This window comes from Epinephelus lanceolatus, chromosome 21 (genome assembly GCF_041903045.1).
Source record: "Epinephelus lanceolatus isolate andai-2023 chromosome 21, ASM4190304v1, whole genome shotgun sequence".
NCBI classification, from domain to species: domain Eukaryota; kingdom Metazoa; phylum Chordata; class Actinopteri; order Perciformes; family Serranidae; genus Epinephelus; species Epinephelus lanceolatus.
The window spans coordinates 12,001,634-12,028,122 of record NC_135754.1 but is presented as its reverse complement, the minus strand read 5'-3'; the positions used below and the strand labels follow the sequence as shown (position 1 = coordinate 12,028,122).

The 26,489-nt window shown below is 41.9% G+C and overlaps 1 protein-coding gene across 2 annotated transcripts; it reads left to right on the top strand.

Moving 5' to 3' along the window:
* Positions 1-22,070: 22,070 nt before the first annotated feature.
* On the top strand, positions 22,071-25,884 carry LOC117247446 (transcription factor Sox-9-B-like). Of its 2 annotated transcripts, none has more exons than XM_078163375.1 (3): positions 22,071-22,861; positions 23,081-23,319; positions 23,558-25,884. In XM_078163375.1, the coding sequence occupies exons 1-3, from the start codon at positions 22,434-22,436 to the stop codon at positions 24,370-24,372; spliced, it is 1,482 nt and encodes a 493-aa protein (XP_078019501.1). In that variant the 5' UTR covers positions 22,071-22,433; the 3' UTR covers positions 24,373-25,884. The 2 variants fall into 2 exon arrangements, with proteins under 2 accessions (XP_078019501.1, XP_033467904.1); XM_033612013.2 differs by having other exon boundaries at positions 23,081-23,331.
* The last annotated feature ends 605 nt before the right edge of the window (positions 25,885-26,489 follow it).

The window sequence follows — 26,489 nt, the reverse complement described above, 5'->3', positions numbered from 1 at the left end:
AAACCCTCTGTTGCATTTGTGTCCTCCCCAATGTTGAAACAAAATCTACACCCTTGTCTGCTGGTACATGTCTCATTGTACTTAGAAGCTTTATACAGGTGTTCCAGCACAGGCAGTATGAGTAAAATAAAGTGTGTTTCGACCAGTAAAGCACATAAACTTGTTGTAGTAGAAACTCAGAATTCAAGTATCAACCTGAAAATGAGCATTATCGGTCCCCTTTAACAAAAACCTATGGAGGAATTTTTATCTCTTCAAGAGTATGATACACTGTTTTTATTCTTAACTTTTGTCAGTAGAAGTTTATCTTTAACTCAAGTCCACAATTAAATATGTGCCCACAAGACTACCAATCACCTCAGATTGCTGAAAATGAAAAAAAAAAAAGAAAATCTTCGAATACACATATTCAGCCAGCACACAGTAGAAGGTGGTACCTCCACAATAGCTACAACTTGACCTTCTTTGGAAGGATCATTTCCTCTACTTTAAGACTTCAAGAGAGCCTGCTCTGTGCGTCCCACAAAGGGCATTTGTGCTACCAAACCCTGTATGGCTCGATGTTGTCTTATGGGAAGTTGTCTAAGCTTCCTATAAGCCCATATTACCAAGACAGGCGTCGAAAGGCTTTAGCTTGTGTTTTCTCTGTGCATTAACACTATGTACAGAACCAAATGAGTTTATTAAAAAGTGCTAATTCCAAGCAAACATCTGTGATTGCCAAAATAAAGGTCTTTGATATGAAACAGTGCTGATGTATGTTTGGCCGACGCTTGGGAATACCTCTACGTAGGTACGTATGTGAGCAGTGGCATTACTGGAAGAGACGTTCCTCCTCACTGCTCGCCCAGTCAGCTGATATCGGGCGCTTTCCCGCTCTGTTTGCAGAAGCTTAGGCCTCAGCTTCCTTATTAGAATCTTAAACTTGAGTTGCATGACAAATATAAGGCGCTGCACAATGCCAAGTGCGGGCTTAAGGTGAGGGATTAGCTGCAATAAACCGAGACTTTCGCCCCCTCCACACACAGACTCAATGTGTAATGTGTCCTAATGGCAGACGTAAATTGAATACTTAAGCTGGGCACACATAGGTCTCCATATCTTCACTCGCAGCCACCTACATCGCCGCTCTACCTGCCAAACCACACGGCTGAATGAGCCTATGAGATAGACAGAGCGCTTACTGTACGTATGGCCCTCTGCTACTCCACCGCTCACTCACCACAGCGGGCTCAAGGAGGGGGTCCTGGTGACAGGGGGACCAGTGTTACCTTTAGCCTTGGGTCATTCGCTGTGAAGGATTTAGGCGTCATTCAATCATGGTTTAATTCAAATACGTTTTTTCTTTGTCGCTCTCTCCATTCTTCACAGAAGTGATACCTCTGTCTTCCTGTCTTTCCCCCCTCCGAGAGGCAATATTTGAATCCTCAGATGGCCATGCAGTATCAGTTCCTTCCTGAAACAAGCTGAAATGTTCTCCACCCTGTCTAGTTCTATCTACCTGATGAGAAAGACGTCAGCGGGCATTCCGGCATTCCTAGGTGTTAGGTGCCGCTTTAATAACAACCCCAGAGACAGAAACATGATCACTTTCAGTGTGTTCCTGTCTCTTTCGTTCACTCTTCCTCTCATTTTGTCGGTTTGTCTCTGTCTGTGTTTCTCCCTCTGTCATATTCAACAATTTTCTCCCAAGACAGAAAGTCGTGTACCGCAGCATAGCAGCCTACACACTGGCATCATCAGCAAGGCAAATCTGGCATCATGATTGCACAGTGTTTACCTGGCACGCTCTTCTTCAGCGGTCACGTCCGCCCACCCTAGTCACCCTTGAGTCAACATCCCCATTACTTCCCAACGCCGTCCGGTCTCCATCCAGTGCCCAGGCCAAGTTCCTCCCGTGGCTCCCCAGAGGCGGCTCACTGGTCCTGGGTACATGCTGAGCCACGAGGCCGGGGTCAGTGGAGGTAAGGAGGAAGTAACTGGAGATTTTTAATTACGAGCCTCAGTGGTGCGATGAGCAGCTCAGCTCATGGCTCCGAGTTCAAACCGTGGCTTAGTATGGTTCCTGGGTTTTGCAGAGTAGGATTTAAAGCTGCGCTTGGCAAAGGTTTGATGTAAAAATACATCCATCTTTTCCGCCTAAATCACAAATTGAGGCAGCTTAAGAAAAGAGTGTGCCATCCTCTATAATTAAGACCCTGTGGATTCACCCTATTTGCCCAAATTATGGGTATGGTCACTGGCTCAAAATGTATTTGGCACACAGGAAATGTCAACTGAAGCTAAACAGCAAAATGTAAAACTGTCCCTTAAGCACCAGCAAGCCATATGTTCAGTCCGGGGAAAGCTGGACACAAGCATTTTCAATATCTCCGTTTCTTTTTTAGGTCTGACGAGTTACATCATTTCGTCCTACATCCGGTTACTCAGTTATACCTCGCTGGCCAACAAAAAAGTGTGAATTTACCACTGTTATCTGCAGATTTGCTTCCTTGCTTGGCACACCTGTTGCTATTCATTTCCTTATTAGTTGATAGAAATATGTCCCCTGTGGTTTTAAAGCTGTCGCAAGGACTTGTTATGATGATGAGAAACGCATTTTTTTTTTACCTAACAATATCCAGAACTTCCCGACACTGCAAAGATGATATTCAGAAAGACATTTCCTGGTGAGCGATAGCTGGAGAGATGGACTGCTGAGGGGGAGGAATAAAGTTAAATACTGTACAAAAGACACCTAAAATCAAGAGCAGCACTACACATTATCTCTACGTGCTGTTCATTATGCTTCTTTATATGCTGGATTGCTTTGTTGGCATGCAAACACTGAAGCATACACCACCACTTTTTAGATAGTTACTGAATAATGTCCTTCTTAAAGGCAAATGTAATGTTTCTTTCCTCAAAATATTCAAAATGATTGATACTAAATGGTTATACTTTTCTACTTCAAATTATCACATTCCAAATAAATACTTTTAAAATAACTAATTTCATCCACTCAAGTAGAAGTAAAAGTACCAGCTGGTTTTTCACCCACTTAAAATGTTCTCAGCCCATTAAATGTCTGTTATCAGTTGTCCTCAAAGCAAAGAAGACAAAGGCGACATATGAACACATGAACGGCAACAAAGTCTGCGTGGACAGAAGGTAGGGTGGATGGATGGGTCAAACAAACACAGGACTTTCACTCAGAAAACCAGGGGATTGCCCATTGATCCAGGGTCCATAATTCCAATGCCGCAATAGTCCAAAAAATGCCCTATTAGACCAAAAGTCTATTTGTGAGACAATCTCCAATGGCCCTTTGGAGTAATGGCTGTTTGTTTTCGTGATTTAACATATTTATGTCACTTAAGTCATGCAATAAACAAACTAATTTTTAACCCAAACCATGATCTTTTCCTAAACCTGATCAAGTAGTTTTGGAACCTTAACAAAACTGCAATAGTTTCAACATAGTTTACAACATAGGATATCCCCCCTCTGGCCCACTAGTTTTCCCCATCTGAATGATTCTTATGGTAGTGAAAACAACTGATAACAGCCATTTAATGGGCCGATAGCTACAAAAGGGTGGTTTATCAAAGCAATGTTTTTTTTAAAAAAAAAAAATGATCAAAAAAGCAGTACACAACCAGCTGAGAACCAAATGCAACATGGACAAAGTCAGGTATCTGATAGCTTGACACAGACCCAGTTTTTCTTCTCAGGAGTTTGTGGAGACCCAACTAGAGAGAAAAGAGTAAATATTGGACTTCATTCATCAAGATGCCAGAACGACTCCATATTAATGCTAATGTAGACGGCGAACAGTTTGCCAACATTTAACTGTATAAACTTTGTTAGGCCATAATATGTAAAACATAAGTTTGACATATATAGAGCAGCTGTTCTATTAAATGAAAACGTATTAGTGCCACTTTAATACAACTCAATTATTATATTATATTATATTATATTATATTATATTATAGTAACTATCAGGATCACAGGGGGCTGGAGCCTATCCCAGCAAGGATTAGGTACATGGCAGGAAAATACATTGGACAGGTTTATTATTCTTAGCTCTACTCTGTTCATTTTAATTATTTCTATAATTTCCTCAATGCAACAATGACATATAGATAGAATAAATGTAAAAGGATGCTTACTAACACTGTCATTGGGGAAAAAAGCAGGTCACTCACACTGACTTGCTCCTACAGTAAGTGAATTCTGCCTCTGCATTCAACTCAGAGTCCCATTAGATAAAACTGTATAGCTAATAAAAGGATGACCTCTCACTGCACCTTCTCCTCCCCATGTTCTGTCCCTATTCGTGCTCTGTGAGGGCTACAGTACGCTAAGACATTCTGATGGCAGGAAATCAGACTGAGCAATTTCCTATCGCCACATGTAACACTAGCACAGTGAGGCGGTGCAGACAGACGACAGGCAGAGAGGGGGGAGAGTTGCACTGTGGCGCTGTACAGACAGAGGTATAACCTGTATGGGCACAGAACACTGCCACTATCCAAACAGTAAAAAGAAATCCAGCTTCGAGTTATTATTGAGGCTAAACAGATTGGACTGAGCTGTCGTGCTGGTGGAGAGTTTTGGAGTGGACATTCTGAGTCAGCTGTAACTACCGATCTCATTTCCTCCTCAGCGCAATGCGAAATGACTTATTGCATGTTTACGTGTTGTATAACATAATCCATTTGGGGGATTATTTTATTCAAAGCTAATTCAAGTGCAGACATTTGTAGCTGGAAGTGGAGAAGCTATGTAAGAGAACAGTAATTGAACTGGCAACATATTGCAATACCATTACAAAGCTGATGTTTTAAGAGGAAATAAGTTAAGTTCACTTCTGGTTTCAATGAGTAAAAAACACACTGCAATTCGTCATTTACTACGTAATACCACTTTAAAGCCCCACCAGCCGTGACCTCAAAGATAATTTGAGAAATTCAAATCAAACCTTACGAGTCAATTGTTGATTTAAAAGGTAGAGTAGAGGTAATAACTGATTCATGACAATGGATTTGTCGGCTCCCATCTGAATCTTATTTAGACCGGGGCTGCACCTCATGGAGACAATCACACAAAGCTTTGAGAGATAAACTCTGCTCAGAGGAGCTTAGCTTGGAATCAAATGATCAGGATACTGGAGGAAGACTTTGACAATGTGAAAGCTCATAAGGTGATGAGACCAGATGTGGCGAATCAGGACTGGGCTCGATACCACAGCTGGCTTGTTTTACATCAGCGCAGCTTGGTACCGCCGCAACATCCATGCAAGCTCACACACAACACACAAAAAGGAGATCTAATTGTGCGGTGTGCTTATTCAGACACACACTCGCTAATGACGTAATGCTGCATTCACATTGTTTTAGTATGCGGTCGCCAGCACACCACATGTTTATTGGTTTAAATGGGAAAAACATGTTTAAAGAGCGTGGATGAAGACTGGTGGTAAAGTTAACTTTCCACAACTTTTGTTATAAAGACAAATCAAATACTGACATTAGTTAAATGAAGGACATTGATATGTTTGTGCACCTGCTGCTCTTGTCTTGACTGCCAACAGTTTGACTGAACATTGTGGATTGTGGAAGAAAATGCTGAGAGGCACAAGCTATTTGACTTTTACTTACACTTTGAGTTATAGTTAAACCTAAATTACTATATTAAGCATTGTGAAATTAAATTTTAGACATGTACATAATCATTTATGTACACTTATTTTAAAAAGTCACCTTGGAAGGGAGGAGGTTTGTGTGCTACAGTTTGTCATCTTGGAATCAATATGAGCCTGTGTGTGGCTTTTTAAAGGTCCAGTGTGTAGGATTTAGGAGGAAATGTCTGCAGAAATGGATTACACATAACATAATAAGTATGTTTCTGCAGTGTATAAACACCTGAAGATAGGAATTGTTGTGTTTGTATTAACATAGATTGAGCCATTTACATCTAGATAGGGAGCAGGTCCTTGTCCATAGAGTCTACCATGTTGTATCGCCATGTTTCTACAGTAGCCCAGAAGGGACAAACCAAACACTGGTTCTACATTGAGCCATTCACGTTTTTGTGGTACCCACCATAGTTAGCAGCCTCTTTGCAAGAAGTAGCCTCTGGAAAACACTGAATAAAGCAGTTTTACATAAAAAATCAGCTTTCTTACCGGTTTAAATCACCAGGTCCATTTGTTTTGGAGAGGAGACTTCTGCAGATAATTCAGCTCCTGGTTAAAACCTCCTTAACATCTGGATCTTAAGTTTTAGGAGACAAAAGGTGAGTACAGATTAGCAAGTTCTAGGCTAGCAACCCATCTGCAATGAGCCAAACGGCAACGAAGAAACACTGATTTGTACAATGAAACTGCTTTATTCAGGGTTTTTGATGGTTAAAATCAGTAGTCTCATTTGTTTTGAAGAGAAGGAGAACTCTGCTGATAATTCAGCTCCTGGTTATAATGTCATGAACATCTGGATGCTAAGTTATAGGGGAAACAAGCTGAGCACAAATTACAAAGTTCAAGGCTAGCAACCCATTTACAATGAGCCAAACAGCAACAGAAAAAGACTGATTTGTAACATGAAACTGCTTTATTCAATATTTGTAATGGTTTAAATCCCCAGTTGCATTTGTTTTGGAGAGGAGGAGAGCTCTGCAGATAATTCGGCTCCTGGTTAAAATCTCTTGAACATCTGAAACTTAAGTTATCAGATAAAAAAGGTAAGCACACATTAGCAGGTGCTGAGCCAAACAGCAACTGAGAAACATTGATTTGTAACATAAACTGCTTTAGTCACTAGCTATGTTTCCATCCAAAAGTGATTCGAATCATTGGGAAATGTGCATTAAAAGAAATACGAATCCTGTGTGTTTCCATTAAATGTACAGACTTTGGTGAAAGCTACGAACTTGTGCGAGTTTTCCGCAAAACCAGAAACAAAACAAGTCTCGCATTCTTCTTCTTCTATGTTTTCTGGCGGTTGGCAACCAGCTTGTAAATGCATTACCGCCTTCCCAACCCGGAGTGTGGATATCACCATGGAAAGAGGTGCACTACATCAGACTTAATTCGAACATAACTGTTTCCACCCCCCCTTTTGGGAATCAACATTTTTTCGAATCAACCAAAACCCGGCTAAAGTGAGCGTATTTTAGTTTGTGCGAATCAGGGGGTTTTAATTCGAATTTTGGCATTTCCATCATAATTTTCCGCTGCGATACTTCTAGATGCGCATCTTAACAGGCTGATGGAAACATGGCTAGTGTTTTACTGGTTTAAATCATAAGGGGCATTTGTTATGAAGTGGAAGAGAGCTTTGCAGATAATTTGGCTCCCCGTTAAAACCTCCTGAACAATGAACACTGAAGGATTTTAGCTGCTGGCTGTCTGCAATCCTCACTGCTAGGTGCTACTAAATCCTACACACTGTTTTCTTAAAATAACAACAAAATAGAATTTGCACAGGGTTAAAAGTGGTGTTGGTCATTTTATGTGTGTTCTGGGTTTAAAAATGTACTCTATTTTACTACCTGTACTTTTTGCAAAAAAGAGGGAAAAAAAAAAGCCCAACTCATGAACCAAGCAGCGTCACAATACATTTCTGTGACAAATAAAAACTTGATTTCATGCCAATGGGGAAAAAAACAGAATGATTATTCCAGTATTGATATATTACTTTAAGTATATTAATTATTCACAAACTATTTCTGCATTGAATTTCAAATACAGTAAGCGTTTTACCTCAATTACCACAATTTCTTTACTCTGTCCTGTATAGTGTGTGAATGAATTTCTCTGTATGGATTTGCGATGTCTTTTTCTGTGTGTACTGAATGTTATTTTTGTTTTTTACTATTGTAACTTTTAAAAAGCCTCCTGTGGACAGGTGTTACAAATTAGCATTTTTGCTACAAACGCTACACACAGCACATCTGGTTCTTATGCATAAATATACAATTCTAATGCTAATGTGATGTCCACATCAAATAAAATAAACTTAAGTGTCTTATCTCCATCAGCACTGTTTCATTAGCTTGCCATGATATTACACTGTAGTGTCAATAGAACAATTTGTGAAAAACTCACAGCTCACAAACAATGTAATAATGAATGCTGCTGAATTTTTATCAGGCTTATGTTGACCGCAAACCTTATTTTCTGCAAATTACAAAACCCTGAGCAATGCCTGAAAAAGAGCACCGGACATCTGGAAACTGCACTTACTGTAACACTCCACATTTTCCCAGAATAGATTAAGGGGGCACAAGGGTTGAAGTGATTAATGCAGTCCGTTTGTAGTTTATAGGAGTGGAAATAAAAGACCCTTCAACTGCCATTGTATGGTGCCACTTACTAAAGAGGAATACACACACTTACTGTTCACCACAGAGTCCTGAAAGCTGCACAAGGTCACAGGGTTGAGGTTACAACACAGATCTGGTGCTGACTGGCACAGTGCACTCTCCACATGCAATCTGTGTTCCTAAAGCCTGGAGCTGGACGCGTCAGTGTTTCACCAAACTACAGCGGATACAGTCAACTTAACCTTCAGTGTCCCGGCTTCTCTTGCTTCCCACCATCTGTGCTACTTTACATTTAAGATAGGAAAGTCACAGCACAGTTCTTTATCCAGCTTCCCCCCCCCCACTTGGTGCATGCTGGAAATACATGACATTTTTTAAGTGAATATTATGCTGTTGTGCATATTCCCAATGAGATTGGTGTTTTTGTGTTGCTTGTTAAGACAGCAGAAACTGGGGGGATACTGAAGTTGCCATCCTTGTTTCAATACATTTTCTAGAGTTTCAATGTTACAAAACAAGAAAGATCAAGACAGATTTCTGCAAAGGTGTCAGGTAATGACTGTCACCGGATTTCTGAATATCCTTGTGACATTGATCTATTATTGGACTCACAAGAACACATCTCTTTTAATATACTTAATTTTTTCAAGCCCATTATCACATATACAGCTTATTTTCTTTTTAGTTTACAATGCATTATGTAGAAAAATTTCAGTTGGTATTAAAGGGAAAATTACGGAAGCATATTGTTGCCACACCAGGAAAAAAATAATCAGTCAGTATGGGAACTGCCCATTGGTCCGACATCCCATTGTTCCGACCATATTAAACCCATTGTTCCGATGTCCGTTCCGAAATCATCATGATGCCCTGTGGTTAAGGTCTGGTTAGGTTTAGGCACAAAAAACACTTGGTTAGGGTCAGGAAAAGATCATGGTGTGGGTTAAAATGAAAAAGAAAGTGGCAAACACATAAGCCAGTCGCGGCGCACCATCAAGGCAGAAATACACCGTTCAGCACCGCGGACCGTTGGACTAATGGGATGTCGGACCAATGGGCTGTCAGACCAATGACATGGACCCGGTCAGTATTTCTTCATAACATGAAAAGTTTATTGTTCTAACAAGAAGTTTTTCACATTATAACAATATATTTTCACGTAATAACATATTTTCATGTTAAAATGTGAAAAGTTTCACGTTATAAATTATCACATTATAACATGAAACTTTTCATGTTTTTACAATATAAGTTATGACGTAATACTGATCCATTATTTTTTTTCCTGGTTAGGCAGGAATACGCTTCTGTGGAAAATAAAGAAAAATAGGAAAAATATAAACGACCAATACATTTACAGTCTAATAACAACAAGGGGAAAAAGGGGAAAAAAGTAATAATGACTAAACAGTTGAAGAGATGTTGGCTAACTAATAGTAGAAAATAATAACTAATATGTTCTAATATCTCATACACTGTACACATTTTTATACATTAAATACAATTACAGTAGTTACAGTATATTTTGTATATGCCACCTTTTCACAAATACATCTTCCCCTTTCCTTATTTTGTGAGTCACTTTCTCCATGAACCTTATATCTTCAATCATACTTTCCATTTTATTAAATCTGGGGGGTTAGTTTTTTCCATCCTTAGGTTATCGGTTTCAATGATGTGATTCTCAAGATTCTGAATAGGTATTATTTTCATCTTGACTGAGAGTAGTTGGAGGTTTTTCCAAAATTATGCTTTTAAATACAGAGGTTTGATTAAAAAAAATCTCTTCCATCAACATAAACACTTTCAACCAATATGTATTTAATACTTTACACGAGAAGAGTACACACAGTACAGGCCAAAAGTTTGGACACACCTTCTCATTCAATGCGTTTTCTTTATTTTCATGACTATTTACATTGTAGATTCTCACTGAAGGCATCAAAACTATGAATGAACACATGTGGAGTTATGTACTTAACAAAAAAAGGTGAAATAACTGAAAACATGTTTTATATTCTAGTTTCTTCAAAATAGCCACCCTTTGCTCTGATTACTGCTTTGCACACTCTTGGCATTCTCTCCATGAGCTTCAAGAGGTAGTCACCGGAAATGGTTTTCCAACAGTCTTGAAGGAGTTCCCAGAGGTGTTTAGCACTTGTTGGCCCCTTTGCCTTCACTCTGCGGTCCAGCTCACCCCAAACCATCTCGATTGGGTTCAGGTCCGGTGACTGTGGAGGCCAGGTCATCTGCCGCAGCACTCCATCACTCTCCTTCTTGGTCAAATAGCCCTTACACAGCCTGGAGGTGTGTTTGGGGTCATTGTCCTGTTGAAAAATAAATGATCGTCCAACTAAACGCAAACCGGATGGGATGGCATGTCGCTGCAGGATGCTGTGGTAGCCATGCTGGTTCAGTGTGCCTTCAATTTTGAATAAATCCCCAACAGTGTCACCAGCAAAACACCCCCACACCATCACACCTCCTCCTCCATGCTTCACAGTGGGAACCAGGCATGTGGAATCCATCCGTTCACCTTTTCTGCGTCTCACAAAGACACGGCGCTTGGAACCAAAGATCTCAAATTTGGATTCATCAGACCAAAGCACAGATTTCCACTGGTCTAATGTCCATTCCTTGTGTTTCTTGGCCCAAACAAATCTCTTCTGCTTGTTGCCTCTCCTTAGCAGTGGTTTCCTAGCAGCTATTTGACCATGAAGGCCTGATTGGCGCAGTCTCCTCTTAACAGTTGTTCTAGAGATGGGTCTGCTGCTAGAACTCTGTGTGGCATTCATCTGGTCTCTGATCTGAGCTGCTGTTAACTTGCCATTTCTGAGGCTGGTGACTCGGATGAACTTATCCTCAGAAGCAGAGGTGACTCTTGGTCTTCCTTTCCTGGGTCGGTCCTCATGTGTGCCAGTTTCGTTGTAGCGCTTGATGGTTTTTGCGACTCCACTTGGGGACACATTTAAAGTTTTTGCAATTTTCCGGACTGACTGACCTTCATTTCTTAAAGTAATGATGGCCACTCGTTTTTCTTTAGTTAGCTGATTGGTTCTTGCCATAATATGAATTTTAACAGTTGTCCAATAGGGCTGTTGGCTGTGTATTAACCTGACTTCTGCACAACACAACTGATGGTCCCAACCCCATTGATAAAGCAAGAAATTCCACTAATTAACCCTGATAAGGCACACCTGTGAAGTGGAAACCATTTCAGGTGACTACCTCTTGAAGCTCATGGAGAGAATGCCAAGAGTGTGCAAAGCAGTAATCAGAGCAAAGGGTGGCTATTTTGAAGAAACTAGAATATAAAAAATGTTTTCAGTTATTTCACCTTTTTTTGTTAAGTACATAACTCCACATGTGTTCATTCATAGTTTTGATGCCTTCAGTGAGAATCTACAATGTAAATAGTCATGAAAATAAAGAAAACGCATTGAATGAGAAGGTGTGTCCAAACTTTTGGCCTGTACTGTATAAAGAACACATCTAAAGCAAGGAGACTACGGCCAGCCATTCAGAATTATTAACAGGGGGGGACAAAATTTTCCATATTGGACTTCCTTTCCACACCTACTCAACTTTTTTTCTGCAATTGGATGGCAGGCATTTCTGTTCTGGAAACTGTCCAGAAACCCTATTGCCAATATATCTATGAAAGCCACACATCTTCTGAGTGCCCCAGGTCTCTTGTTTGTGTTTGTAAAGTTACACAGGGTTGAGATTATCCTTGAGGTCATTTCATTAATGGTCACTACGAGCACTAACATCATCACACATGAATAAAATTGGGCTCACTGAATTCACAAGAGTCTCAGCCTTCCAGTCATACTCAATTTAAGCAAATTCCAAAACTGTTTAGGTGCCCCAGTATGTAGAAATATTCTAGTACCCCATTTTGAAAAATACCATTGTCACTTTTCCCTAACTTCTGAGTGTTATTTAGCCCCTTCCTAACAAAATGGTGGGTCTGACTTTACTTGCTGAAAGTAAATTTGAAGGACTAAATTTAGTGGGTGGCATTTCCGGTTAGATGGTCAGTCCAGCTGTTTGTTCCAGTGTTAAGAATCTGAAAAACCCAGAAGTATTGGATAGATTGCCACGAAAATGTATACAAATAGTCATGTTCTCCAAAGACTCCTCATGGCTTTTATTTGGAGCCATATCATGACACGTTTTCAGTTCGTCTCATTCTTAGTTTATGACCAAATACCTGTAAAACTAATGATATTTCCATCAGCCTCAGCTGTACTTTGTATTTAGCACTAGGTAGCAGATGTTAGCATGTTAATACCATTAGAGAAGCTAAGCAGCATGGTACCGCAGCATGTTTCTGATGTTGATAACCTGACTGTATCCAAGCTAAAAATATTTTCCTGTAAAAACTCAGAAAGTGCAGCTGATGGAGAAACACTTGTCACATAATATCTGCGTGTAATTTTATAGCATAACAACTGAAAATTCCCCCACAGAATGAATGCAGGATTAATGCCAGGGGGGAGATTGTACAGTATGATTCTCACAACTGTCTGCCAAATGGCTTTTCTGTTTAGCAGAACTGGCTGTAACTATTTCTGTCATTAAACTTTTCTAAGTCTTCCTTCCTTTAAAAGTGGTCTTTTTATCCGGATGGCTGTGGTTAAAGCAGGATGGAGGTTTCAGTGGAGGGACGCAGCCGAAGCGAGCCAGCCAAAGCAGCCAGATATCATCACCGTTTCATTAAGTAGATCTCTGTGTTTCTGAGCGGGTTGACTGTGCAGGGAGAATACAGGTTCTCTGGAGGACCACAGAACTGCATTCAAATGTAAAGACACAGGTTTGATCCTTTTCGAGTAATGATTGAATTCCTTAGGTAATAATATTAAGTTGTCTTTATAGTCTATCTTCTTTTTTTATTAAAGCTGAACCTTATGTTCAACAACAAGGGGGCACACTGAGGTTGGCTGATTGATGGCTGAATTCCATTTAGCTGCTTCAGTTTCAGTGTATCAGTATTGTCCATGCTGGCTCACTGTAACACTGCCATGACTTATTGAGACAGCTGAATGGAACAGAGCCATCATGTTTAGATAGCTATCTAGCTAGATAGATAACTGAAGTGTTAATGTGCTTGGTAACGTGCATGACTTGTGCTCTTGCCACAGCTAACATTTTGAGCTAGGAAAAACATGATGGCTGTCCACGATCACTGTCCCCACTCCAAACAGGGTTATTTGTAAGCTAATGTTAGCTACTTGAATGTTTGCTATTAGCCTACGAGCAAACTGTACATTTCAGCGGAAGATTTCTGGCCTTAACTCAAATAAATGGTCTGAAGCTAGTAATCTTCTGTTAAAATATATGGTTAGCTCGTAGGCTAATGGCAAACAATCCAGTAGCTAATGCTAGCTTGCGAATAGCCTCTACGGTGGCTAACTAGCTAGCTATAACATACAGCATACTTACAGGGGATTTCCAAGGTTGCAGCAAATTGTCTTAGAATTGTAACTGTCCTATGTCCACAGTATGCAGTACATTTATTCTATGTATTTATTTCACACTTAAAGGGACGGTTCACCCCAAAATCAAAAATACATATTTTTCCTCTCATCTGTAGTGCTATTTATCAACTGTATCACTGTGCAGAAGGAAATATGTCTACTGCAAGCTTTTCTAGCACCACTGAGCCAGCTAATGTTACAGCTCAGCCAAGGAGGATGCCATTAATGTTTTCATCTCACTCTGTCACCAGCACAAGCCTCTCATCCATGAGTAAATGTACACTTTCTACTGCGCTGTGATACGGTTTCTGGGTGTAGTTTGGTAGAAGGAAAATAGTTCCCACATAAAACTACTCACAACAAGGTCTGTGGATTATCTTGAGTAACCAGGTCATGATTTTTGGAAAGAGACATTGCCGTTGAGTTTTTCAGATGTATTTTTTTTTGGCACTTTGAGCACCACAAGCTGAGTGCCATCTCGTGCCATCATATTGGAGAGAAGGCAGACATCTCTACAGCCGATATCTTAAACACTTGACAACCCACATCAAAACAATCTAGACTGATAAATAGCACTACAGGAAAGAAGAAAAATATGTAGTTCTGATTTTGTTGTGAACTGTCTCTTTAATGTCTCTGGCTCAAAACAGTTGCTAGTGAATTTACACAGCACATGCAGCTAAAATTAGATTCGCCTCCACCTGACACCAAATAAACCTCGTAAGCACGTCAAATCATTACACACTGCAAGGCATCAATTACCATCAACCACAACTGTGAAGACAGAGAGGGGCCCGGAAAGGAAATGGAGCACCGCTGGCCAACAGACAAGCTGTAACTGTTACAAAAGAAAGAGGACCAAGAAACACACTGAGGAATAATTTTAGACGTCTGCCCACCCCTCCCTCTCCCCCGCCACCCCATCATGCCTCCTGCACTATTCAATAAGCTGCAAAAATGTGCTGCGTTATGGTTGGATGTCCTCCGTCGCTCAGAGTAGCGTTTCGCTGCGTCAGAGATTTTCTCCCTCCATCTCCACCCGAATTCATGGGTGCTGCTCTCTGTCCAGGGAAGGAAGCGGAGGAGGGAGGGAGTTTTCCAGTGCCACGAGCCACCCGCTGACAACTGCCATTCTTTCCCCCAAAAACCACCCGTCACACACACACACACACACACACACACACACACACACACACCCTCCCTCGCCTAAACCCAAACAACTGCTCAGCATTAAGGTGTGGATCTGTCATTAGTTAGCTTGGCCTGGCTGGGTGAGACCATTGTTATTGTTAAAGCAGGGGCTGTTTGCACAACCATATCTTTGGAGGGAAATGGTACTCCTCTGCGGCTTTTTCGACTCAGCCCGAGTGGATTTGGTTTCCTCTCGCTTCTCCAACCTCTCGTACAGCGCGGGGCGATCAGCTAATGCACATATTTTAATCAGCAACAACTCAAGTCGCTGGGAAATGTGTCCAGAGGCATGAAGTGATCAGGTCTGTTTTCTCCAGATTTAGTCTGGAGGGGAGTGTTGACTCGCTAACTTTTGGACAGGGATTATGTGGGATGATTTTCAGCCCAGGTTTTTGCTTAGCTCATCATTTGAAAGCAAAAAAAAAGGAGGGAAACTGAAATTTTGAGACAGAAAGGGAGACATGGAGGGAGAGTCTGGCAGCAGGAGTTGGGTCAGTGATGGATGGCAGACGGAGCAATGCTCCTTGGGAGCTGCCCGGGTCTTTTCTAAGTGTTGTTTAAACAGCACGAGGAGCAGAATGACGTTCAGTCAACAGGCACCCGCTGCCCAGACGCTCAGATCAGAGCGGAACAGACACACACGGGCTCGCGGCAGCTATTAATCACCCCTGATCTTCTAAGAATGGCACATCACACCTATGTGGAAGCTAGAGATGAGATGCTTCCTTCAGATTCTTGCTTAGGAATTTGAATACCTCTTATAAAGTCATTTAATTTCTGCAGCAGTCCTGTAATGCCAGCAGGGAGAACAGGAGAGGATCAGAGGTGTAATTTGTAGCATTAAAAGATAATTTATGGAACTGTTGATTAACCCCAGATGATAGAAATATACCCAAGCTGGGTTTTCTGGAAGTAAACTTATAACAACCAGTACATCTGCGTCAGTCTCGTCCATGCTTGTCATCAATTTTATGTTGTACTGTTTCATGGATGTAGCCATTTCTTTCTGGCTCTGACACAAGAAGATGACCTCTTCCTAACTACAAAGCTCTGATCTGCTTGGTAAATTCAAAGAGCACAACGCCAGACCTATTTGAATTGCAGAGTGAAATAGTTGGGCACAGATTTACAGGTCTGGAACCAGGCTACAACATGAAAGGATGCAGTTCTTCCACAGCAAAATGAGGCACAATCACTTAAGAAATACTCCAATGAAAATACTACTCAAAATGTTTGCAGTTTGCATCTTTGGATGGATTCCAAAGGCAACCTAAAATTATATGCCAAAATGTATAAAAACATCCATATAAAAGTATAACTACTACCGAAGCAAAGTCTGCTTCTCTGCTGTTCATTCATACTGTACATTCAGCATGTTCCAAACTCTTTTCACTTCACCGGTAACCACCTCCTGCTGAGCTCTGGAGCTTTAGTATGCAATAACACAACACTGAAGTGCTGTATTTCATTATGTTGTAAAGAATATAGTGAATATATGGATCATGAATATATGGCATAAAAGTGCCAATCATGCTGGAGTGGTTTTAGAAATGTTGAATTTTGAAGAAGTTTTAGTAGGTCTTCCTCTTCCTCCACTCTGCCGACACCATGCAAATGCAGCATATATTATCATCCCTTTCAGATGTTATCAGCCCATTAAATGGCCGTTATCAGTACTTGTCACTACCATTATAATGCTTGAGCCGGGGCAAACTGCTCCTATTAGAAATGGTTGCAAACTACTTCAACAGGTTTAGGAAATGGTCATGGTTTGGGTTGAATTTAGAGCAATATAATATAATATTATATAATATAGCAAAAATATAATATTTGCTTTGTGAAGATATGGTGGAGTGATGGAGTCTTGAGCAGAGAGTGAAGTCACACTCCCTCTGTGTGTGTTGAAATCTGAGTTTCTCTGTAGTTTGTTGTGGTAAGCTGGTCTTGCCAAACGTGCATATTAGCGCATGGGTGTATCCAACTAGCTAGCTCATTACTGCTGCTTTGCAACACACTTATGTGGTAATTATTGCTGATATCGGGAGGGTGTTGTCATGGCAGAGTAGCATTCACCCTCCAGTTTCCCCCGTTTAATGCCGTTAGCTTTGGAATCGCTACTGCCATGTTTAGGGCTGTTTATGGTGTTCGCACCGTTACCTGCTAGCTAGCTGCTAACTGTGTCAAGACAACTTAAATGTTCTGAATGTCTTATAAGGCTCCTTTATGTTATGAACTCATGTCACATACAGACGTACATCAAGTGACGTAAGTTAAGTACATCAGCATTGCCGTTTGGTTTCACACAGGACACGGACAGCGGTCTCCTGGGTCAAAGTCCTGTGTTTGTTTGAACCATCCATCCACCCTGACCTCATCCATACATGGACTTTCTCGCTCTTTATATCGCCTGACTTCCTCCTTTGCTCCTGTCATAACTTCTATAGCCACTGGACGTTGTCAAATATCCAACGTAAATAGTAGGACCATACTACTATAAATCTATGCTTCAGATGACAGCTGATAACAGCCATTTCATGGGGTGATAACAGTTGAAGTGGGTGCGTATATACTCATGACAGCAGCAATAGTGGGAAATTTATAGACCGATGCTTTCAGCCCTCCCGTGAATAATTTCCATGGGTTATAGCCATTATACCATAATAATACAAGTAAATTTATATAAATATACTGATGTTTAAATTACTTTTAAAAAAGACTGTAACAGAAACCTGGATATGGATCAATCACTCTCCAGGCGTGAAGCTCAGAAATGCAAAGCAGGCCCGATAGTACTCTCAAAGAAAAGCAGACAGGGTTTAGCAGTTGACTCCCACTGTTTGCTCAGATTTTTTACGCTGTAGCTCCAAGTCAAGATGAGAAGTTTCCCAAGACCTTGCCCTGCCTGCCTGCTGCACCCAGCAGCCTCTGGTCGTCCCCCTGCCACCTAAAAGACCACAGAATGGACTACACTCTCATCCTGCAGCAGCTTCGAAACCACAGGCAGATCTCTCGCAAACTGTTTGACAAATTTAAAACTTGTCCGACTGATATATAAAAGCAGGAAGACACTTTGGGAAAGTTACAGATTGGATATTAAATATTCCCTCTAGGTAGTTGAGCATATTGAGTTATTATCCAACAGTTGTCAAATGAATCACTTTTGGAGTCTAACTTGCCTGTGTGACATGTGGAGGAGGAGGAGGAGTGTGTTCAACCATATGTTGATCTCAGATTTGTTTTTTTGCAGTTTTTTACAGTTTTGACAAGATGTCACGTGGGAGTGGAGGTCATATATGCAAAATGCCACAATGTGTGTGTGGTTACATGTGTGTTGTGCAGAAAGGGTTCACTCAGTCCGTGTTTCACTTATATGTAGTTGTCCTTCTTACCAATCATCTTGTTTTTCTTATCATCGCCAACATTCTCTTCCTCTTCTTCTATTTACTTTTCTGATTTCTCTCCCCCCCCCCCCCCCCCCCGTCCTTCTACCTCATCATCTTCTCCTCCCAGCTCCTCTTCTTTGCAAACCTCTATTAACCATATTTACTCTGTCAATAGCCACACCATGTTTTCCACCCCTCTGCCACAGCTCTGTGAGTCAATGCGTTCACGCCTCTGTAGCTCTACAAGCAAACATGGTTTGCGTTTTGGTGGCCCCATGTAACGGCACGCAGCTCACACGCGACCGCAGCGTCGTCCCACGAGCTATTAACGCAGAGCCAAAGTGCTCCCTTCTATTTGTGTTCAAAGTGAGTATCTTAAATAAGCATGTCTCGTGTAAATAAACCGGCCTCGGGGAACGAAGGAGCCACTGATGTTAGGCTTTAGTGTTTTGGAACCGCAGGGCCTAATTGGTCAGGGAGAGAAAGTGATTCAGAGTTTGAGCAGTAAATGCAAACAAGCAACATAACAGGAGAGAAAGAAAAAGGTTTGTATCTGTTGAGGAAAAGGGCTGTGGGTTCAGTGTGTGCAGCTACAGAGTGACCGCGCAGGCAGAGCGGTGAAATTAGCTCTACCTGACATCTGTGAGCTATTAAAGGCGACTTCAGGTAGCACATGTTGTCCACATTAGGCTGAACTGAGATTTACATTTCCACATCTCCACAAAGCATAATAAACAATCAAAGGGGGGCGTGTGCAGCCAGGTTACCATCAGTGAACGGTGCAAAGCACTTCATATTACTCTGATTGGAGAGTCGCACTGTGTTTGGCTAAAGAGGGAGGACAAATGGACTGTGTGTGTGTGAGAGAGAGAGAGGTGAAAATACACTCATGGATTAATACACTTGTCAGTAGTGGACTCAAGTATTGTGCTACAACGGATAGTTTGGAGTTTTTAAAGTGAGGTTGTATGAGGTACTTATCTAAAGTCATAGGCGTATTTTGGGACAATGAGCCCCTGGGCCCCGCCACCTCTCCTACATAGGAGCAAGACACACTGAGTTTGAGGTGGTTTTGTGTCTCTTTGTAGTCGTCATGCATCATATTGTGGTTTTGTGTTTCTTTATAGTAATTGTGTCACCTTGTTGTTGTTTTGTTTCTTTTGAGGTAATTTTGTTATTTTTTAGTAGTTTTGTGATGCTTTGTAGTTAGTTTGTGTCTCTTTTTGGTTGTTTTGTGTCTCTTTGAAGTAGTTTTGTTGATTTTTTTGTAGTTTTGTGGCTCTATATAGTTGTCTTGTGGCTCCTTTGAGGTAATTTGTGGGTTTTTATTGTAGTTTTATGCCTCTTTGAAGTCTTTTTTGTCTCCTTGTGTTTGTTTTATGTGTCTTTTAAGCAATTTTGTTGTAATTTTGTTTTTTGTAGTTGTGTGAGCTTTTGGTTATTTTGTGTTCCTTTGAGGTAATTTTGTGGGTTTTTTGTAATTTTTGCGTCTTTGTAGTCATTTTGTGTCTCTCGATTGTTTTGTGCCTCCTTGTGATTGTTTTCTGTCACCTCAAGGTTGTTTTGCCAATTTTTATACGACTTATTTTGTGTCTCATTGCAGTTTCTTTACATCTCTTTGTGGTCTTTTTGAGTGTCTCTGTGGTCATTTTGAGCCAGCTCTGTTCAGTAAATGTTAATTACAGTGACATTTTGAAAGTGAAGGCCAGAAGGCCCCCTGACCCTTTGTGCCCCAGGGCCTGTGCCCGGTAGACCCGTTCAGTAATCCATCCATGTCCATAGTCAGTGCATAACTTACAGTAGACAGCAGTTGGCATGCTTCCAGTCTGGAGAAGGAGGCTTTGGTGAATTAAAACTTTGGTGAATAAGAACTGACCCTTTAAAACACCAAAGTCACAATATACAGTAACACAAACAAACTAACCTACTGAGGCAGAGGTAGACCAGCAGCTCCTGTTTTCAGCAACATTAAATTACTGTGTTTCTCAATGGAGTCTGGAACAATAGTGTTCTCCGTCACAAATCCCCGTCTGATGGCAAGATACCATGAAATATTGAAAATATTCTCAATATAGCACACACTTACATTAATAGATATTTGTTTTAAAGTGGCTATGTTTTGTTGCTGTCCCCGTCCACAGTAGCATATTGTTCTTCCGATACAGTACTCCTGCCTGCTTCTCCAAACTGGGGGCATGCTAACTGCCGGCTACCCTGGGTTATACACTATGGATAAGTACCTTATACAGCCCTACACAAAAATATTTACTATTCCTTTAAGGACAATTTTGAGTTACTTGTACTTCTATTTTCTGCAACTTTCCGCTTGTATTTCAATACATTTCAGAGGGAAATACTGTAATCTTACTCCAATACACTTAAATTCAAGCCTCCTGGTTACTTTGCAGAGTGTTTCTATTCAAAACATGACATATAATTTATTGTTACTGAACAAACTACCCAACAGTATGTAAAGCATTTGAAGTGAGCTCTGTCTTGACATTAAAATATTTCTTTCACTTTATGCATTAGTAAAATTTGGAATATGTGATAATATAACTGTGAAATAGGTCATTCTGATGCATTATGAGCACTTTTATTTTAGATGTTTCCCAATAATACAACTATGGATTTACCTGAGAGTTAGAACAAAGGACTTTTCCCTGTGATGGAGTTTTATATTGTCGTACTTTTACTTAAGGAAAGTGATCCAATACTTCCTCTACTGACACTCGAAGTCATGCCAGTATTCCTGATATGTTCTTTCTCAAAACGAGTAGAAAGGTAGAAAAATAAATTGTTTCCTTTCAGAGGATATCAGGTAAATGTACTGGAATATATTAGAAGTTCAGTTTCAAATATTTCTATGATTCCAAAAAGGATATAAAGTTAGAATAATGTGTAACACAACTCTTAAAATGTTCTTAATTTTATGAGGAACATTTGGTAGAAAAGGTAAGGCCAGTGTGGAAGCTGACCAGTCAGCAATTTGAACAGAATTCAGCAGATCATTCCTCCGCTGCTGGAAATGAGATGAGCGATACAAATCAGGAGATGATGTTTGACAGTCTGCAGGAGCTCCCTCCTCCTTCTCCTCCTCCTCCTCCTCCTGCTATTGCTGCTGCTGCTCTCAGCAAGGAGAGGGAGGAAGTTTGCTGGGTTCCTAGACTGCTGTCTCCCCCTATTGACCAAATGGTGTAACTGTAGGTGTGGAATCAGTGTGGAGAAAGTCACTTAGAAACTCAAGAAAATGTTTTTAAAAGTAAGAGTAGAAAGTGTGTATGGCTGTGTAAGATGCCAAAAGTCACGAATTACAAAGTTTTACTAATAATCTTGCTTGTGGACTGAACTTTTAGTTGCCAAGCTCTTTTGCAGTTCATCCCTCTGTGTTTTCCTTCAGAATAAAAATCACTTTTAGTCAGTTTTTGCATAGAAATAAATATATTCCATATGCCTGATTAAATGTTTCTTTGGGCAGTGTGTGTGTGTTTGAGCGAAAGTGTGTGTGTGTGTGTGTGTGTGTGTGTGTGTGTGTGTGTGTGTGTGTGTGTTTTCTGTGCTGGTTAGGCGAAGGGAAAGTGGGATCAAATTCCTTCACTTTGGCGTCACACGGCCGCCCAATCAGGTTCGGGCTTTCCTGTGCAGCATGGTAACGCTCTTATAAAACCCGCATGCGAAACGTTTGCAGTTCAAAGCACTCACGCGCTCTGGGGATTGTACTTGGAGACTAGAGAGGAGCACTTTACCGTTTCATCCTGCAGCGTTGAAAGCAAACTCTCACCCAGCTGGCTTGCTTTTGCCTTTTCAAGTGCGGAGCCGCTTGCAGAAAACGCACTCATCCTCGGAGGCTGGCAGAGAGTCGTGCGTAAAGACACTCCAAGTCGGTTTTACGCACCGGAGCAGAAGAGAATCAGCGGTAGTTTTTTCTGTGCACATCTCTCAGTTGAAAGACTTTGATCAAACTCATCCTGGCAAGGTAAAGTCCATTTAGAGACTTTTCCTCTCGCGAGAAAGCAGAAATAGCTTCCCTGTTTCACGCGTAATTTGGCACCAAACAGTTTTTCGTATGAATCTCCTCGACCCTTACCTGAAGATGACGGAGGAACAAGACAAGTGTCTCTCTGATGCCCCGAGCCCGAGCATGTCCGAGGACTCCGCGGGCTCCCCGTGCCCGTCCGGCTCGGGCTCCGACACCGAAAACACCCGGCCGTCTGAGAACGGGCTGCTAGGTGTGGACGGAGAGTTCAAGAAGGACGAGGACGATAAGTTTCCCGCTTGCATCCGCGAGGCTGTGTCCCAGGTGCTCAAGGGCTACGACTGGACCCTCGTGCCTATGCCAGTGCGCGTTAACGGATCTTCTAAGAACAAGCCTCACGTTAAGAGACCGATGAATGCCTTCATGGTGTGGGCTCAGGCTGCGCGGAGGAAGCTGGCTGATCAGTATCCACACCTGCATAACGCGGAGCTCAGCAAAACTCTGGGGAAACTCTGGAGGTAAGTGAATGTTCTGCTTTTCAGTTTTTACGCACCGATTTACGATGCAATGTCGGCTTTTTACTTTACATTTTTATTTTTGCACATTATATTTTATCTCTTTGCAAACCGAATCCATTTATGATTTTAATCATTTACATATTTATTGTCTTGGAGTAGAGCAGTAAAGTAGTGCACTGATAATATTTCTGATTACTAAATGGAGTTTTTTACGCACAGACTTCTCAATGAAGGAGAGAAGCGGCCGTTTGTGGAAGAGGCTGAGCGGCTCCGGGTTCAGCACAAGAAGGATCACCCCGACTACAAATACCAGCCCAGGCGGAGGAAGTCTGTGAAGAACGGACAGAGCGAGTCGGAGGACGGCAGCGAGCCGACGCACATTTCCCCCAATGCCATCTTCAAAGCTCTCCAGCAGGCGGACTCCCCGGCCTCCAGCATGGGAGAAGTGCACTCTCCTGGTGAGCACTCAGGTGAGCAGAAAGAAGAGGGTTTTTTTCAGTCCCCTCAGCTGTAATTTTTTTTTTTATCTCAGTTCTCCTTTAAATGCTCCATGTTCTCAGCTTTTCTCTGAAGATCATTCAAAACTTTCAAAAAGTTAAATAATTCAGTCCCCACCTCTGTTGGTTTGCTGAAAAAATGTCTAAACTTTAATATAGAAAGCAAAAAATCTAATCTCTTAATTTTCTTAACTTCCAGGCTCCCAGGGCCCCCCTACCCCTCCCACCACCCCAAAGACTGATGTCAGCTCAGGCAAGATGGACCTAAAGCGTGAAGGTGGCCTCCGCTCTCTGCCCGATGGCCCTGGCGGGCGCCAGCTCAACATTGACTTCCGCGATGTGGACATCGGTGAGCTGAGCAGTGATGTCATCTCCCACATTGAGACCTTTGACGTCAACGAGTTCGACCAGTACCTCCCACCCAATGGGCACCCCGGCTCTGCTAGCGGCCCTGGCAACACCACGCCAGTGACCTACACTGGCAGCTACAGCATCAGCAGTGGCGCCCCGGTCAGCCCACAGACAGGAGTTGCTGCAGCCTGGTTGGCCAAAAGCCAAAACCAGCAGGGACAGCAGCAGCAGCACACTCTGACCCCCCTGGGGAGCAGCGGAGGCTCTGAGGCGGCTCAGGCCCAGCACAGGACCCAGATCAAGACGGAGCAGCTGAGCCCGAGCCACTACACCGAGCAGCAGGGCTCCCCGCAGCACGTCACCTACAGCCCCTTCAACCTGCAGCACTACAGCCCCCCCTCCTCCTACCCGGCCATCTCCAGGGCGCAGCAGTACGACTACCCCGACCACCAGGGGGGCAGCACCGCCGCTGCCTCCTACTACAGCCATGCGGGGGCGGGGCAGGGCTCGGGGCTGTACTCGACTTTCAGCTACATGAGCAGCCCCAGCCAGAGGCCCATGTACACGCCCATAGCCGACAACACGGGGGTGCCCTCCATCCCTCAGAGCAGCCCACAGCACTGGGAGCAGGCTCCGGTTTACACCCAGCTCACCAGACCCTGAGCCGCCCGGCAGACTGAGAGACAACAAACAATGACATGTACAGCCACACAGATCTGACGTACACTCCAGAACACTTTACTGCAGGGAGAGTTCCTCCTCCAGATCTGCTCCCTGAATCAGACACTTGAATACGAAGAAGAGGAGAGCTGGACTTGTGATTGGCTCACGGCGTGCCTTGCTATTGTATCTTGATAGAAACTATATATATATTTTTAGAGAGATGAAGAGACTTAGGATATTCCTCTGTGAGGACTTATTGATTGTTGATATTTCAGTAGGTACTGTGTATGTTTCTCTTTGGTTTATTCCTTCATACGCTGGCAGTTTGTAACCCATGGGGTTTGGGGTGGGGGGAGGGTAATTATTTGTACCTGTAGATAAAACAAAAAGCTTTATATTTTAAACAGTTCAGCAACTAACCACTCCTGGTAGTGCCGTATCTGGTTCTCTGTTTTCATACAATGATTTCCGCTTTTTTTTTTGTTGTGTTTGTTGCTTACTCTTTCCTGTGCCATCCAGCAAGTATGGTTTGTATTTAAGCGGTTACGCTGTTGATTTGTTTCCTCAAGTAATGTGTCATGATCATTGGAAAAGCTATTAGGCAATACAGAGAGAGAGAGAGAGACTGGGTTTCACAATGCTGTGCTGTCTTGACGGGGGGAGACTGCAGCCCGTTCCACCATCCGTGCCTTGGATTTTTACATTTTCTCGAACTTTTTGTATGCGTGTGTGTGTGTGTGTGTGTGTGTGTGTGTGTGTGTGTGTGTGTGATGGCCACAGCTGAGATTACACTTACCGTCCAACAGCGTGTGTTTGACAGCTACAGGAAGTCACCTTTGACCCCTCGGGTGTCCCCCCTGCAGTCTCCCGCCATGCTGGTGTCCAAAACACTCCCTTCACCCTCCCCTCTGGTCAAACCCAGTTTAAAACTTTATTTATTTATTAGCTTTAATTTTATTTCAAAGTAATTATTTTGCATACTATTCTTATAACTAATGAATTGTTCTCTTTGCAATGTAGGCAGCATATAATTTCCCCTTTTTAATTTTTTTTTTTTTTTTTTTTCCAGCCCAGGGGGTACTTAGACAAAATGTTAAAGCTGTTATCGTCTTTTTTTTTTGTTTATTTATCTTATCTAAATGTCTATTTTAAGTATGTATTTGCCTTTTTCTGAGGGTCGGGGAGGGATTATCTAACGAATTGTGTACGGATTATTTGTTATTTGTGAATTTTCTTTGAGTTGAACTTTAAACTATGGCTGAAAGAACTGGAAATGTTATCTCAGTTACAAGGTTTTTGCAGTTTTTCTGTTGGGCTTTTTTTGTTTGTGCGATCGCCAGAGAGGGACCGTCCATCCTTTCTGCTCTACAAGCTCCATTTCCTTTTCTTTCAATATCAAAAGAACTGATGTTCCCAATACTCTTTTTTTCTTCTGTGATCTTGCCATGTATTTGTACTGTCTTTAAAGAATCTTTTGTATATGTATTTGCAATAAAAATGAAAATGCTATTAAAAAAACTAAAGTTTGTCATTTATCTTTTAGGATAAAACTCACTGCTGAGTAACACAAGACACTCCCAACAGATCATACGTCTTGTTCCTTCCACATGCCAGAGTCAGTGAAAGGGTTAAGTGCCAAGAAACAGGACTAATGTTTGTTTTCCCAGAAGCCTTGTTTTTTCCCCCTGCTTTTATTTTCTTCTTCCCTCTCTCCCCGTCAGCTGGTAGCAGCAGGGGGTTGTGGGGCCCTGGGGGACCCGGAGGGGGGCCGTCGATATAGCAAGTGCTGTAAAACTACTGAACATAATCTGACTTTATTTCAAGGGAAGATACTTGGGGGGAAAAAGAAAGTGGGGTATATAAAAGCCTGGTGGGGGAGGAAGAGATTCATGCAAACAGTAACTCAAATGTTTAGCTCCAGCTTTGCGCTGCATGCACATGAATGATGAACTTCAACTCAGGTTACTGTCATGTTCTAGCTTCAGATGGGCTATTAAAAGCCACAGTAGTTACTCTGACTGCACAGAGGTCAGGCTGAAAACACAGGTTTTTATTTATTTCTGAAAGTTATGTTTATGGGTGGATATGGATGCAATTACACAAACATTATCTAATGC